The 16,658-nt window shown below is 36.9% G+C and overlaps 2 protein-coding genes and 1 long non-coding RNA gene across 9 annotated transcripts; 1 reads left to right on the top strand and 2 right to left on the bottom strand.

Moving 5' to 3' along the window:
- Nucleotides 1–426: 426 nt before the first annotated feature.
- LOC26529488 (zwei Ig domain protein zig-8) lies at nucleotides 427–4,981 on the bottom strand. The gene is made up of 9 exons (XM_015176975.3): nucleotides 4,700–4,981; nucleotides 4,161–4,331; nucleotides 3,980–4,095; nucleotides 1,405–1,615; nucleotides 1,283–1,336; nucleotides 1,092–1,194; nucleotides 843–1,030; nucleotides 575–785; nucleotides 427–502 (listed from the first exon to the last, which is right to left on the bottom strand). Exons 2-8 carry the CDS (start codon nucleotides 4,291–4,293, stop codon nucleotides 619–621), a joined length of 972 nt encoding a protein of 323 aa, XP_015032461.1. The 5' UTR covers nucleotides 4,294–4,331; nucleotides 4,700–4,981; the 3' UTR covers nucleotides 427–502; nucleotides 575–618.
- Nucleotides 4,982–5,151: 170 nt separating this feature from the next.
- Nucleotides 5,152–5,570, top strand: LOC124462115. The gene is made up of 2 exons (XR_006955388.1): nucleotides 5,152–5,233; nucleotides 5,299–5,570. It is a non-coding gene; the product is annotated as an uncharacterized LOC124462115 (long non-coding RNA).
- Nucleotides 5,571–6,670: 1,100 nt separating this feature from the next.
- LOC6650798 (neurofilament heavy polypeptide) lies at nucleotides 6,671–16,168 on the bottom strand. 7 transcript variants are annotated; one of them, XM_023180756.2, is made up of 14 exons: nucleotides 16,091–16,166; nucleotides 14,898–14,958; nucleotides 14,090–14,626; nucleotides 13,466–13,579; nucleotides 13,307–13,387; nucleotides 12,890–13,129; nucleotides 11,500–11,584; nucleotides 11,014–11,202; nucleotides 9,769–9,999; nucleotides 9,157–9,386; nucleotides 8,947–9,096; nucleotides 8,788–8,884; nucleotides 7,716–8,246; nucleotides 6,671–7,555 (listed from the first exon to the last, which is right to left on the bottom strand). In XM_023180756.2, exons 2-14 carry the CDS (start codon nucleotides 14,919–14,921, stop codon nucleotides 6,807–6,809), a joined length of 3,258 nt encoding a protein of 1,085 aa, XP_023036524.1. In that variant the 5' UTR covers nucleotides 14,922–14,958; nucleotides 16,091–16,166; the 3' UTR covers nucleotides 6,671–6,806. The 7 variants fall into 7 exon arrangements, with proteins under 7 accessions (XP_023036524.1, XP_023036523.1, XP_023036525.1 ...); XM_023180755.2 differs by having other exon boundaries at nucleotides 8,947–9,386; XM_023180757.2 differs by lacking the exon at nucleotides 9,769–9,999 and having other exon boundaries at nucleotides 8,947–9,293; nucleotides 16,091–16,167.
- Between the last annotated feature and the right edge of the window lie 490 nt (nucleotides 16,169–16,658).

Below are 16,658 nucleotides of genomic sequence, written 5' to 3'. Positions count from 1 at the left end.
TCCATATCCATCGGAATATATACATATGTGCATATATATAAATACTCTGAGAGTGAGCACACTCTCAGAAACACACACAGAAACAATCTACACCCACATATGTGTTTACGTATATGTTCACACTCACATCTACCCAGTAGCCTTAAATGTATGTATACCACTACACGCAGAACCATCCCAGACGATCGTCAATTATGTGTGTCTCTAGCTTGTAAAGCTCTTTACAAATTAAACGTTTCCAGTCTACTCATGCTCGCGTATTTTCATTTTCCATCTCAATTCAGTACACAACTTAGAAAGTTGAAGAAGGGACTTTCTTTCCCAGTTTGAGTCCAGCTAGTCTAGTGAGGAAAAGTAATCTCCTGTTATCCGCCTATTTGGTATCCAAAACTGGTTACATATAGTACGTTTATTAATAATTTTATTACATATGACTATAGGAATTATATTGAATATTTTTGTAAACACGTTCTCTTACAATCGTTCCATTGGAATATGGCTGCTGTAATTGGAAGAAGACAAAATGATGAGAACCCATCAACAATGTTCGAAGTCATAAACCCCAAAGACTTACCTTAAAAATATTTATTCACTCTATTGCTAGTTTATCTAAGTTAGTCATCTCTGCATTCGATGTATGTATTGGGCTAAGTTTGAAATATTCAACAACGTTTCTTCTGATATGATCAAGCACGTAATTATAATTATCATCACGGCGGTGAGTCTTCTTAAGTCCAGACCGGGGGCAGTTGCTGCACTCGTCTGCATAGCCGCAGGCTGTTCTCCTGAAATTGAGCAAGTCCAATTTGGATTTTCGCACCCAATTAATAAGCACAACTAACCTGTTAATACATGAACCCGAACGGATGCAGGAATAGCGCCATTGGGCACACAAGTGTAGTTTCCAGAGTCCCGCAAGGAAGCTCGCGTTAGCATTAGCCGGCTGGTAGTGCCAATATCAGTTTTTTCCGTCTCCAGACTGATGCCACCTCGAAGAGAGTCAAAGTCAACAATGGAAGAGCCATGATACCTACAAATTTTTGTGTTTAAATGGATAACGATGTGAAAATTGTATTTTAGTTTCCACTTACCACTGTACAGAGGAAGCATGAGTGTTCACCGAGCAGGCCAAAGCGATGGTACTGTCACGCTTTACATGTATTTCTGTCGATCCTAGTATCTTGGCTCGGGCCGCTAAGGTACAGATATTTTTTTTTTTTTGTTTATAAAATTATAAGATAATTAAACAATGTCATAAATTAAGTCTGATATTTGAGCTAACCTTTTGCGTCATAGTAACGGCGCTCCGAACCTCCATCTCTATTGTCGCTTTCAGCTGTAGAAAGAATATTCAGATTGGTAAGCTTTCATAAATATGGATCGGGGAAGTTCTCATATCTGTACCTGTAATTTCCAGCATAATTGCCAAGTTTATTTTTGGCTCAGTATTTACTTGACACTCATAGACCCCGCTGTCCCGTTGCTGCGCATAGTCAATTTTTAAGTCCCAATCCTCGGTGCTAGGCGGATGTATGACCGAAAAACGTTGATCGCCCGTGTAAGTATAGATGTTGGTGGTCAAAATATGAAGGTCACGTTTTCGCATCCAGGACACCTACAAAGGGATGCAATAATATATCAATTTCGTCCAACTCTATCGAGAAGATTTGTTTGTAAATTTATGGTATTTATTTTTGCCAGTGGAATAATGCTGATAAAAAGTGGTAAAAAAGGTAGGTATATGAACCATCTCCATCCAACTACTCCGTATGGAAGTTCCGTATGATGGCTATTTTATTATACCCTTGCAAAAAGGGTATATTAATTTTGGTCAGAAGTGGGCAACGCATAGAAGGAAGCATCTCCGACCATATAGAGTATATATATTCTTGATCAATACGACGAGACGAGTTCAAATAGCCATGTCCGTCCGTCCGTCCATCCGTCCGTCCGTCTGTCCGTCCGTCCGTCTGGATCAGCGCAAACTCCTCCTAGACCGTAAGAGCTACAGAGCTGAAATTTTGCATGTTTGCTTGTATATACTGCACAGGTTGTATATTTCGGATTCAGCCGGATCGGACCACTATATCATATAGCTCCCATACAAACGGCAAAGTCACGAACAGTGACTTTTATCAATAACTTCGTTATTTGCGAAAGAACGGCCTACAATCTTAGCATAGGAAATAACGAAGATATTGATCAAAGTCACTGTTTTCCACCGATCGTTCCTATGGGAGCTATAAGATATAGTCACCCGATCTTTATCAAATTTGGCACAGTCATTAATAGATATATTAAACTAACAAATGTTTAATTTAAAAGCAATCGCGTTAAAAGTAAAAAAGTTATTGACAAAAGTCACCGTTTTCGACCGATCGTTCCTATGGGAGCAATAAGATATATTCACACGATCTTGATCAAATTTGGCAGATTTGTTTATATCTGTAATAAACTCACCAATATTAATTAATTCATTTTTCCACCGCGATTTTTTTCATCTGGAAAATTTTGAATTAAAGCGAAATCAAGGGGATCAATTTTTAACGACGGACGGACATGGCTATATGAACTTGTCTCGTCATGCTGATCAAGAATATATATACTTTATATGGTCGGAAATGCTTCCTTCTATGCGTTGCACACTCCTGACCAAAATTAATATAGCCTTTTTGCAAGGGTATAAAAATTCATATTCGATTGCTACTTTTTGGTCAAACAGCGTCAGAAAACTTTCTTAAAGAAATAATTTTAAAATGCTAATATGGTATCTGTAGTTTGCAATGAAAACAATTTTGAGAAAATCTGATTCTGGATCAAAGATTTTTTTATGTGAAGGATCAAACAAAAATGAAAACCTAAGTATTAGTTTTTTGGTATATCTTGTATATAAGGTAAGGTAATTACCTAAATTTTCGGAATCAGCGACCTCAAATTATACTAGAAATGAATATGAGAGCCTTGCACAAGAAATAAATAAATTTTTCAAATAAATAAATTTTGTAAACTTGTATAATTGTTTTCAGACAGAACGTTCATATTGAAATTTCAAGATATAATCAACAATTTTTTTTTTTAATCTGTTCGAAAAATAACAAAGTTGGTTACTTAAAAAGCAAAACAATTAAACATTGCATCTAAATATAAATATTGACAACATACTAAGTATCATTAATTTGTGAGGTAACGACATTATTCTGACCATAATGAAATAAGTAGGAATAAAAAAGTCTTTTCCAAGCAACAGCTTCCATCGTTTTGAAACTTATTGCTCCCGACGAAAACACCTTGAAGTGAGACATATTCATACATACATATGTATATGATTCACAGTTACATGAACGCATGTATTTATTTTCAAAAAAACACAGATCCGGAGCTAGTTTTAAACCCTACGAGAACAGTGACTTTTGTCAATAACTTCGTTACTTTTAACGCGATGGTCATAAAAATTAATATGCATCAGATCAATAGATGATTGATTTTACCAAAATTTTATCTACATCTATACGACTATAGCTGTCATATAAATATACGTTTGAAATAGCTTGCTACATTCCGCATTACTCTCGACTATGATTTTAGGCCGTTCTTTTGTGAACATTCGACTTTTAAGAAAAAACGTTTTTCCAGTTCGACGACTCTAGGTATGGATAGTAACAAAAAAAAAAAAAACTGACAAGGGTACTTCAGCGCGTCCGAGGGCGTGTCAATATTTTGCCCTCCGTACATACCTAATGAGTCTACATACCCAAATCTTTCATAGTTTTTGAGATCTGGGTGTTTAAACGGACATAATAACTGACGGAGATGCCTCGAATGGCTGTTGATGCTGATCAAGAATATATTTACTTTAAGGAAGTCGGAAAAGCTTCTTTATGCCTGATGCATACATTTTGGCGACTTTAATACACCATTTCACCCTTTATAAGTGCATGGTATAAAAATGCCTGTATTTGGTTTTAAAGGCGGTACGTACAGTTCGATTGCCCTTATTTCTAACACGGCAACGTAAAATTGCTGTCTCATCCACGAAAGCCGAAACATTTCTGGGACTTATGTCGTCAAAATAGGGTCGCTCCACGTTTGCCAAATCTATTTGGATAAAACAAAGATATTTATACACAGTGTTCACATAAAACATTTGAAAATGCACCTACCATTGATATTTAAGAATGAAGATGCACTGATATGATGAAGACAAATATTAAAATTTAAGATCAAAAATATGATTGGTTTGACCTTGTTAAAAGAACTCGCTGCGCACATTGGTCTTACAAAAGACGCGACCATAATGATATCGGTGTATTCTTTTTAGAGCCTTGACATTCCTAAAATATATGAAATTCAATTGTTTCGTATAAATTAATATGTGAGGCACCATTTCCATTTATAATCTTATTGCCTGTTATGTATATACATATGTACATACACACATTTGTAAGAATTTGTTGTTTCACTTGTGATAGGTCCTGTAAGAGAACTTCTACTACATGTTCATATGAATGTACATACATACATATGTATGTACACACATAACTTTTCACTGCAATGGTAGGCAGGGGCACAGTAGGTGGAGAAATCATATTGGCTCTCCATGAAGAAGAACGGGGACACTAAGATGCTAAATGCTATATGCAGGACGTGTTTTTCGCAGACCTCTAGCTTGGAAAACTTCAATTCAATTCAATAGACTTACTTGCTCAGTGCTTAAGACTTGGCTCACTTATACACGGTTACAGAATTATGTACACAGGATTGTTTGTATGCTTGTCTGCTCAGCCGAGTGGGAATTTGCTTGAGATATCCCGATTTGTCGACAAGTTATGTTAGACATTAAATGTTGGTGTGGTGGAATTATCGAAATATAAATAATCCAACTCAAATGCAATATTGGTTTATGCAATTATCTGATTTATACTGCCCAGTTGAAATTCCTGCTTAGGAAAACTTTCTCAATTGCAATTTCTATCACAATGGCATTGATGTTTAGTGCGCAACTCCATTTTGCTTGGTTTGCTTGGTGGTTGGTCACTGAGAAGAGGAGCTTTGTTTAAAAAGCTCTTTCCAACAGTATTTTTCGTGTGTATGCATGCAATATTTGGAATTATACAGAACTATGCATTCCGAAATTAATGAATTGCCAGAAATTCCAAAAGTCTTGTCCAATTGAACTCTTGCAAGAATGTACAGATGTTTTAACACTGGACAGAGGTATTCTTTTAATTTCTTGGTATGTGTGTGTATGTAAATATGTACATATGTACATGCATAAACATGTAGCCTCTTTTTTGTCAGACCGCGCAAAAATCGATCATCGACTGGCTACATCATTGATCCAGTTGACGTCCAACGCTCAGTATAAAAAAAGTGGCCCATATGACACCAGGCTTGGGACAAAGATAGTGTTTAAAACCCTGGCCAATTCGCCCTAAGGGCACAGGCGTATTACATATAAACAATGATTAAACTACTAGAGAAAACCTTAAAATGAATAAATGGATGGGTTATAAATAAAACCAGACCGCCGGGGCCAACTTCGACCGCGTCAATGTTTGTATACCCTCGAAGTTTTTTGTTACTCTTTCTCTAACTATAGCCTTTAAAGTGGAAAAACGTCTTATCTAAAAAGTCTAATCCTTGCGAAAGACTACAATCTTAGTATAGCAAATTACGAAGTTATTCATAAATGTCACGGTTTTGGACCGAGCGTTCCTATGGAAGCTATATGATATAGTCACCCGATCTTGATCAAATTTGGCACAGTCAAAAAATAACAAAGTTATTCAGATAAGTCGCTGTTCACGACCTTGCCGTTTGTATAGGAGCTGTATGATATAGTGGTCCGATCCGGCTGAATCCGAGATATGCAACCTGTGCAGTATAACAGTATATAAGTTATTGGTTAATTATGTTAGATTGGTTAAATTAGTTTTGCCTTTTAAATACGGAATATTTATTATAGCTAAATCGTGCATTGTATGTTTAAATTCTATCAAAACGACGGTCGAATCTATTGCCCTCCACTTTTGAACTTAATGACTGTGTTCGATTTACCCATCAAAGCACATATCTCGGTAATTCTATATATCTAGCAATATGTGTAGTTTTCCTGCTATTTGGAAAGAGTCTTATATTATTTAGCTTTCTAAAAACGGCAACAAATCGGACATTTTTAACACCCTTGGTATCACCAAACTTTCTGCAAAACCTAACTTTTTAAAAAAATTACTACTTCTTTCATTCAATATATATGTACATAGACTATATCTCCTTGTCAGCATGGCTTCATCAAAAGCCATTCGTCCCTTACCAACCTTTCAGAACTGACTGCCGTTGTGCACCATGCCTTTCAAACTGAGGCAAAGGCAACAAGCCTTTATACTGACTTTAGTAAGGTTTTCGATTCTACAAATGATTGATCCTTTTTTCCAGCCGTACTTGCAGTCAGATCTGGAAGCATTTTGTGATTGGTGCAACTCCTAATGCCAACGCTAATGTCCCCTTATCTTTCTGTCACTTCACTTTGCTTTAGTTGCGTTTAGGTTTTAGCTTCCCTATTTTATAATTAATTGTTAACTGTTTCTAAATTTTAGAATGCACGCAAATAAACTATTATTTTCCAATCCTTTATATTTTTTTGACAGCACCTATATTAAAATAATACTTGTTTTGATGTTTTCAATTTTTTTTAATATCATTATTGTTTCAAAGACGCAAATAAACAAACGCAATATATATATGATACGAGTATTCTACACATGTCGTAAACCGTTGTGTCGATTAACTTCAACTCCAATTATAATTTAAAAGTCTGAGTACGGTAAGTTACCAGCTGATGCTATTGTGCCTCTTGGAACAGGAGCACCCTGCCTGGCGGAACCCAAACCCGAGCCCCAGCCGCGAGCGCAATTGTTGAAGCTTTGGTTCTGAGCTGGTGCTGGCCGATAAGGTGCGTATTTGTTCAAGGACTGTTGTTGACCTAAGTTGGGTGTTGAAATGGGCGAAGACAACACAGGATCCACGGGAGAGGAAGCACCCAATCCGAAGGGAGAGGGCGAAGTATTGCGCACATTGGACCCGTAGCGAGCATTCAGATAACGTTGTTGTTGTGGATGCGGAGACGGCGATCCGTAAGAGTTACCCTGGTACTGATCGGGCTGCTCGAATTTAGATAATTTGTCAAATGAAAGCGGCGATGGATTGAAGTTAACCGGTGCTGCAGACTGTGACGATCCTTGTGGTATTTTTTGATAGCTGGACGGTGCGTTAAACTGCTGTCTAGGAACACCTGCTGGGGTCATAGACGATGTGTTAAATCCGGAAGTTGGCCTGGATAATGGGAACGCACCGCTGCACCCAGCACCGAATGAGGCGGAGCCTTCGTTGGCAGGTGCAAATCGTGATCCGTAGCTGCTGCACCCACTGACTCCATCGTTGCTAGTATGTCCCACTCCTGGATGGGCTGGTTGATAGTGCGATTGACCCGGTGCTTGGTACTGATTTGGAGGAGGAACATAGCTTGCCAACGAGATCTCCTTGGGTACATATAGACCTGTGGGTAAACAGAAGACATAATTGGGCATTAAATATTAGCAATGTGACAATCAATATAATACACATGGCTTCGAGATAGCATCTACATAGAAAATAATCAAAATAAAACAAGACACTCATAACAGATGGAATACGGGGGCTTGATGTTTAAGTCTTGCCTTCATTTGTTTTCGAATTTGCCAACAGTTCTTCAACCTCAACATCTGCGTCCATATTCGCGTGGTTCTCAACGATTCTATCTGCTTGAAGGGGGTGTGAATGCCGGTTTACATATTGCAGGGATTCTTCATATTCTCTTAGAGATTGTTGCTCAAACGACGATATCAATTCCCTTACGTTTACTTGCTGCTCTTTGTCCACGACCTCCGCTCGGATCTCTTGGTTTATGACTTTCGGTGTAGCTTTTATAGTGGTATCCAAACCCTTTGGTTTCCTATGAGCTTGTGAGCGCCAAAGACGCATATTGTCCCGCAGTTTGAGAATCTCAAGCTCACGCTTTTGCTGCTCCAGAAAGTATTGTTGGAACTGTTCCAGCTGATGCAATCGGTTCTGCACGTCCATTGTAAAATCGGGAGATGGATTATACCAACGATCCATTCGAGCACAATCAGAGCTCCTCCGCATATCCCCCCTAACGACATTGCTATCTTCCTCCCCAGATGACACAGGCTCAAAGTATTCGCTATATTCTAAAACATGCGTGGTTTGTAAACCACATAACCCATTCGATTAATCTAAATTATAATCCATTGGATGGGAACCTTCGTCATGCCATGTTTCCAGGTACAAATATAACCGACTTTATGATGTCATTCCTTTGCAAAAAGGCACTATACAGTATATATATTCTTGAACAGTACGACAAGAAGAATTCATAGATACATGTCCCGACCGTCTGTCTGTACGTCTGTCTGGATCAACTCAAACTCCTAGACCGTTAAAGGTGAATATTCGGACGACGTCTTCTGAAGTCATTGTGTAAGTAGGATGCTATAGCTTTGATTCAGCTTCAGATTATGTCCGTTCTTTGACAAAAATTCGAATCTTTTGATAATAAAGATTAAGAGAAAAACTTTCAAGGTATACAAACCTTGCCTAGACTCAAGATACCCCTAGACTCAAGATACCCTTGGACAATTGCATAAAAAATCGGTATAAACATTAGGCATTTGACTGTACGCTGCTGCCCATCCGATGGTTATTAATTGTTAGTTTTACAGTTAATGTTACCTCTTGGCAGCTCAACATTACGTCCACCCCATCCCTGGGCCACGCTCGGCTTGTAAGCAAGCTCCCTTTGAGGGTTTACCGGAGTTGGTACCGATGGCTGAAACAAAAGACAGGAACAGTATTTTCGAAGTCGTAGAAAACTCAATTTCAATTTCAAACCTTATTATAGGGCACTTCCTGCTGAACGGGTGCCGATGGTGGAGGCAGAAACGGGCGGTTTGACCCCGAGTAGGAGAAGTCCTCCCGATCGTAGTTGGATGGGGATGCCGCCGACACAATGGGCGTCTGACTACGGTATCTAGTTTCCTCCTGAAAAGCAGAGCTTGCAGAGCCAGTCTGAAGAGCTGCCTCCCAGGGTGATTTAACTACCTGCAATCCCGGCTTTGAATACTTTTCAATCAGCTGATCTTGGTGAATATTCAATTGCACCCGATGCTTGCCAGCATCTGAATAGGCGGGCACAATGTTCGGTGAAGAGATCGGCCTCGGCTGATACTGCTGGTAATCTGGAATACCAGATGGACTGTGAGTGCCGGCATTGGTCTCATCGACTACCCAATTTTCGGCCTTTTTGCGTCGCTTGGCAAACAATTCAGCTCCTTATTAATGCGTTTGATTTTATTTGTTGAGTGGCGTTCAGTTGAGACAGGCGATGGAGGCAAGGCGATGGCGGTGGCGATGGCGATGGCGGCGGTGTCGGCGAAGGCAAAAAGCGAATTTTAGGGCGATGATCGAATCGATTGCGAAAGAAAAGAGTTAGATTATTTGCAAAATATATTAGTTTGCTTAACAAAGAGCTTCCACTAACTTTAATTTAGACAAATATGAATTCAAAACAAACTTATTCGGAATATTCTTATGATCGGACCAATGTACAGTTACACCGACTGTTGAATGTGCTTAAGATTTTAACTTGTTCTAGGAAAAGACATAGTAACCACGGCAGCCCGAGGTTAGCTTCCAAAATATTTATTATTTTACCTCGTCCCTTGTGCAGTTGAAGAGCAGTGATAAGCTCAGCGCAATTGTCGGGCGATAAGAGGCCGGCTTCAATATTGATCGATTCTTTGAGTGAGTTGTAGTCGCGCATTTGGCCTCTTGGATTCATTATTAGCTTTAACGGCATTTTTTCCAGCTTGGTTAGTTCCGGTGTCATACTTGCCTCTGAGTTTTCTTTATACAAACTGTGAGTCTCAAAGGCGTTATCATCCTCTAGACATATACACGAACACATATATTAGAAAACTTTTCTAGTGTTATGTGTTTGTCACACAACAGTTGCAATAATACTACTTAGTTAGTGTTAGTAGTTAAGACAATCGAAAAAGCGAATGAGCATATACTTGTATGGTATGAGTGAAATTAATATTGACGTTATTGTAAAAATTTCAGATTAGGGTTATAAACGACGATTAATTTGTTTATTTTCCATAAACATACATAGATCGACCGAACGATTTTTTCATTAATGAGCGATATTCTAAAGTCCCAAAATTCAGTGTGAATCTGACTCTCAGATCATAGAATTAGTGATCGCGCCTTATATACATATACATATATGAGCCTATGCGTTTCCTTGTTATCTTTTTTAAAAAGATTCGCTTTTACTTTTACTGTAAATTGTTTACATTACTAAATTTCTGAATCCTCTTTGGGTTCTAACATTTCATTTAACGGCGCATTTTAGTCTACTCCAATTGAAAAACTGTTCAAAAACCTTTTTCTTCGTTAGTCTTCCATATTCAAGAAAAAGTAAGAGCTAAAAACTTTTACTGGAACGCACGGCAATTTTAATGTAATTTGTTGAACAGGTTTATGTCATTTGGACATTTCTGGTAATCATATACACAAATACCATATTACAAAGTACAGTTCCTATTCCTCACCGTATGACCTGATGACATAAACTTGGTCTTTCTTTTAAGTTTAATTTTTTTAACAACTGATCAAAATGTGTATAGTAGACTGCTTCTAGATTAGATAATCCCCATTTAATAATAGCCACTGAAAGTTGCACAGTAAACATTGTAAAAAATGTGAGCCGATATACAACTGAATACACCTTGCACACACACTAGTATCGAAAATGGTCACCTGTAGCGGGGTGGTACTGTCTCCAAAACAAATTGCACTACCAAATCACGATTAAATTATACCGACTCAACCCGTAACTGCGCTTGAACACACAATGACCATTAGCATGCATCAATTGACCACAACTGTTACCTTGAGCACAACCTTCGTGAACCCATTTGACTGAGCGTTTTTTTCGATTGACAAACATAGATTGGCCCTTTGACTTTTGGTTACTTATATCGCTCAACGAATGCGATATTCGGCGGGCCAGTTCGACCTGATCTTCCACAGTAGGATGCAGTGACGGGGAATAAAATGCCGATGAGGCATATAGCTTTCCTATCAAGTGAACAAATTGAAAGTCAGTTCCATAAGTTTTAATTAAAGATTGTGAATAAATATTGCTATTTAAAAGGCGATACGTAATTGGTCCACAGTTGTTATCGTTTTAGTCGTGGTTAATGCAGCCGCACTTCAATCTTTTGGAATGAAATTTTACAAGGGCAAAATGAATGATAGAATGAATGAACGAATGAATTATACGTGTTGGTTTATTGGGTAGTCTGGATATATTGCAGATTAATACGTCTTTACGTATCACCTTTTATTTATTCATATTCAGGACGAGATACTTACGGTTCTTCGGCAATATTTCAGGTGCATCGGTGGCTGGTGTGAATATTTTGCGCAAATCAACTGCCTTCGATACATTTGTGGATTCCTATTTGGATTTAATTACATTGGAAAACAATCTAACTAAGCTTCAATAAGGACGATTTGTTTGTGGTATTAACAAGTCAAAGCTGTTTACAAAGCTGAGGATCAGTACGCGACTAATAATATTGACGAAATCTCATGGCATACGAATTTTGTATTCTTTCGATTTTGCGTTCTCAATTTACATACTTTTCTTCTTTGCCACATTTGTGTACTCAGATGTAGTAATATGTTTCGTTTACTCGGATCGCAAAGATCGCTTGGCCGAAAGCCGCGCTTCCTTTCCACTATACAATTCATTCTTGGGGCTCTCAATATTAAAAATCGTCAGAAATATCCAATATACAATTGCTTTTACGTATTTACTAAAAGTCCGAGGATTTGTACGTGTAAACGTAATGCATTATGGCCGATACTAGAAGACGGCCAAGCAATAAAATTTTCTTCTAACGAAGATACACACATTAGCCCCAAAATATTTGTATGTGTGTGTGTCTGTATATAGATCTCCCCACTATACATATTTATGTGTACATATATATACATATATATGTCTATGTACATGTATTTATGTATCGCATTCGGAGCTCTCTCTATTGCTAATTATAGATGCCATTAAAGAGAAAGAGAATGTGGACTAATCAAAGCACATTAGTCGTTATCTTAGCAAACATTTTGCAAGTATATAGGAATGTGTATGTACAAAGTATCAGAGTGCGATATATGTACATTAAATATCTGCTGTACAGAATGAATGCTCATGATTTACTCAAAATTTCTTTTGGATTTATGACTATGAATGCAAGTCAACAATATCAATATCCATACTAGGGGAACAAGTAAATGGTAATATGTACCTTTCTGCATTTAGATAAACTGAATCACTATAACACTTTCAGAATCAAAACAATGTCTGCTAAAAGTACCCTACTAAAATTCGGATTAACAAACATGCAAGAGACAGATGGATAATTCTCTGGGTCCACGAATTATTTATATTATTTAGAGGTGGTTCATATCCTGAGCAGGATAAACCCCTTTCGGGGCAACGACTTTTTAACATTATTTTTCTAAATACATCTGAGAGTGATCAAGTTTAAGACAAGAAATCGTCAACTAGGCAAAAGAATATGATTAGTATTACCCAGTCTTAAACATTTCCCTTGTTAATATTCTAGGATATTGCTTTTGGAATGCTAGACTTTTTTAAACTCATAGTTTCCATTCGAAAGTATTCATTAATATGGGTGTAATGTATACAATCTGTAAGTCCGTGACTGAAATAAAAGGTTACATTTTTTGTACGTACTTTGACTTCGTATGCCTGGGACACCGATTGCTGCTGGGCATTTAACTGCTGTTGCTTTAATTCGTTTTGAGCAATTAACTGTTGAGCCAAAATCTGTTGTTGCCTAATTTGATTCGCCAATTCTTGCTGCTTTTGAATAAGCTGCAGCTCCTGCTCCTTCAGTTTACTAATTTTTTCTTGAGCCTTTATATTAACATCAATATCAGAAATGATATCTTGGATTTGATCGTTGAAATCTCTCTGTTTATGCAGTACCGAAGAAAAGGAGAATATGTAATAGAAAGAAGAAAAAATTTAATCCAAGCCGCCGTCAAACTGTTAGGTGATATTGCCCAGGTAAAGCAATAAGTCACAAATCACAGGCAAAATGGAGATGCCTGTAAAATGTACTTGTCTGACATTTACATACTCACTTACTTTAATAGTCAAACTCTTGATATCCGTTGGTGCATCTGCTTGGTCAACTGAATCAGGTATCTTTGCCTCAGCATCAGTGGTCTAAGCAAATTCAATAAAACGAAGGTTCATTAATACATAGTTCAGAATAATTAAACATAACCGAAAAATCCCCTTTACCTTTGTGCTAGGAGCTTTCAAAGTCACAGATACGGATTCCTGGTTCTCCGGTTTGACCTCAACCGGTTCCTTTGATGGTTGATCGATTAAAATATTCGACTTTTCTTCAGCTTCCTAAGTGATAAAAATACATATAAGAAAAATATATAATATTTACATACAACTCGATAAAAAAAGTATGCGTTTTAAAAATTTGTTTTAGGTAAGTATGTATGTAGTATATGTATATAGTATGGTTATAGTTCTAAAGATGAATATACTTATGTTCGAAGAATTAGTAAAGAGCCAAGCCGAGCCAACAGCACTACATACATACATATGTACGTATGGAAATACATACATACATATATGTAAATAAAAATTAAAAGTAATCCTCTGAAATAGCATAATTTGAAAATGGATACCAAAAAGAACAAAAATGTCACCAGACATAATAATCTCTGTTTCTCATCATCGTGTCGCAGAAGCTAATAAGATTCGAAGCATTTATGTTTTTTTTTGTTCCTGTTATTAGATCATCCTCCTACTGCTGCATAAGCATGGGGGGCAATTAAGCAGCTTGCAAATTCGCAATATTCGGATATATTTAGGATAAATATTTATACTTTGAACGATACAAAATACTTCTTCTTCATCTTCAGCATCGTCTTCTTCTGCCTCTGATTCCGTTTCTTCCACTTCTTCGATTTCTTCACTTTCAACTTGCGTGTCCTCCTTTACACTAACATTGTCCTCATCTTTGGGCTCAACGCTAGCCTCCGCAACAGTGTTGGATTCTTTTTCAACTTGAGCATCTGAATCTTCGGGTTCAGGGGCTTTCGTCGTAGATGTTTCCGTAACAGTTTCTACTTTTGTTTCTGTTTTTGGTTCGACTTCTACTTCCTGAGATTCGGCAGTAACGGTAACTGCATCGTCCGGACTTGGAGCTTCCACCGACACTGTCGTGGTCGTTGTAGTCGTTGTTGTCTCTTCGCCGTTTTCTTTTTTGGCAAGTTTAACCGTTGTAGTCGTTGTGGTTTTTGTTTCAGCATCATCTTCGTCCTTTTCGACATTTTCCTTTGTCGTAATGGTCACAGTCTCAACTGTCTTTGGTGCTTGGCTTTCCTTGTTCTCTTCCATAGTGTTGGCCGACTGTGCTGGCTCAACTTCAGGAACCGTTGTCTTTTCGTTGGGAAAGAATTAAATTAAATTATGGTATATAATATAGTGTTGGAACATTAGATCCTATTCGGTTTTTTTAAATAGGAAAATACAATTATTCTGCAATGTCTCAAATGATTAACAAATTACATTGATATATACATATATCAAATATTTACAATTCAATTTTAATATATTAAAAACCTGGTCTAGTGAATTTACAAATCGTATGTGAATGTTTATAGATACATATGTATATATCTTGCCGAAATCTTATGCAGTTTTTACTCACCACGACTTCGGAATTCGAATCCATTTTCTTATGTGTTCCAACTCCGGTTTTTAGAAATGTTCTGATAATAGAAGAAAATGTAATTATAGTTACGTACATAGTTAGTAAATTATAGACAGACAACGCCAAAGTCACTAAATCGCTCCAATAGATTTAACTAATGTAAAGTTGACTTCACCTAGATCACTGTACCCCATAAAATGCTCTAACCATTTTGAGATCAATAAATATTATCGATCGCTTTGGGAGCTATATGATACAATAGTCCGAATTGAATTACCTGCAGTATATTGAAGCTGAATGGTCTAGGAGGAGCGTGCGTTAATCATGTCGGACGGACAGACATGGCTATATGAACTGGTCCTGTCCAAGAATTTTCTGAGAAGCTTCTTTCAATACCTTTTGATAAATAAACTCCATACTTGAATGTAAATATATATTTTATTGGGCTGTTTAAAGACCTTAACATGCGTAGCCTTCAGCAAATGGAAAAAAATGTTGACTGACTTATCGATTCTCTATTTAGTCAATAATTGTTTAGATATTGTACGCAAAAAATTTTAATATTTGCCACAAAAAAATAATTGGATTCCATTGTCATTCGAATCAATTAGGATTAATAAATTCTTGCAAGGGCATCAAAAGATATTCCAATTCTACTTTTTGTCTTTTTTTTTGTATCCATTACAGAGGGTCTTGATCTAGATGTTTTTACAGAATATAAGAGTATTAAACCAATTTATTTATATGTGTATGTATGTAGGCTTGTTTGTGTTAATAATAAACACGATCAACAGGTGCGAAAATTCAATTCGTTTTTGACATCATGCATATGTACGTACAATTGTATGTATGTACATAAACACCGAGATACGCATATCCACTTTTGCATACATTCATTCATATGTATAATTTGAATTCAATACTCTTTCTCAGACTCGATCAGCGTCATTACATAACTAACCGGGTTGAAATTTTTTTAATTACACAGATTCGTATATGAGGTTTTTTATTTATTTATGATTTTATAAGAAAAATCAATACACACGAATATGATAAAAGTATACATATATGAGTTCGCCGCCTTAATATTGGTATTCCACTTTCGATATATTCACATTTGCAGTAAATATATAAATAATTTATATAAGACACGGCCACAATAAAATTATCAATTAATTTTACACACTTACCAATTTGCAAAGTATTTGTGCGATTTTAAATTTGAAGCTCGTACAACGTATCTAGTACAACCGATCTATTGTAAGACAATAAAATTAAAATGCTATCCGGACTAAAATGACCTCGAATGAAGAAGAACATATATATGCCGTTCGATCTCAAGAATATGAGTGCACATCAAAGATAGCTTCCACACTGCCGCCATAGTCTACATTTTCTCTATTTACTACACATACACTATATGGTCGTGGTCTAGGTCTACGCTCTCGTTCGAAAAAGCTTTTTCGATACATATACTTTTATTTAAAACTCGCATATATGTACATACTCGCACAAAACCCCAACCATATAAATTAGAGTGGTTCCGTTTCTGTTTTGTTTCCAATTTCTTTTTGTTGCAAGAGATGGCGATGACGTGATTCCCATACAGTGCTGAAAAAAAGCGACTACTGACCAAGAAATTATATAGGGGACTGAGGATACATTCATTGCGAAGTAGACCCACGCTTAAAGGTCCTTTGCAATATAGCATTAATAAATGAATGCTAACATTTCCTTTTTAAAGAGTAAAGTTTAAAA

The sequence above is a fragment of the Drosophila willistoni genome, chromosome 3R (genome assembly GCF_018902025.1).
Source record: "Drosophila willistoni isolate 14030-0811.24 chromosome 3R, UCI_dwil_1.1, whole genome shotgun sequence".
NCBI lineage: Eukaryota > Metazoa > Arthropoda > Insecta > Diptera > Drosophilidae > Drosophila > Drosophila willistoni.
This window is presented reverse-complemented; position numbering and strand designations above follow the sequence as displayed.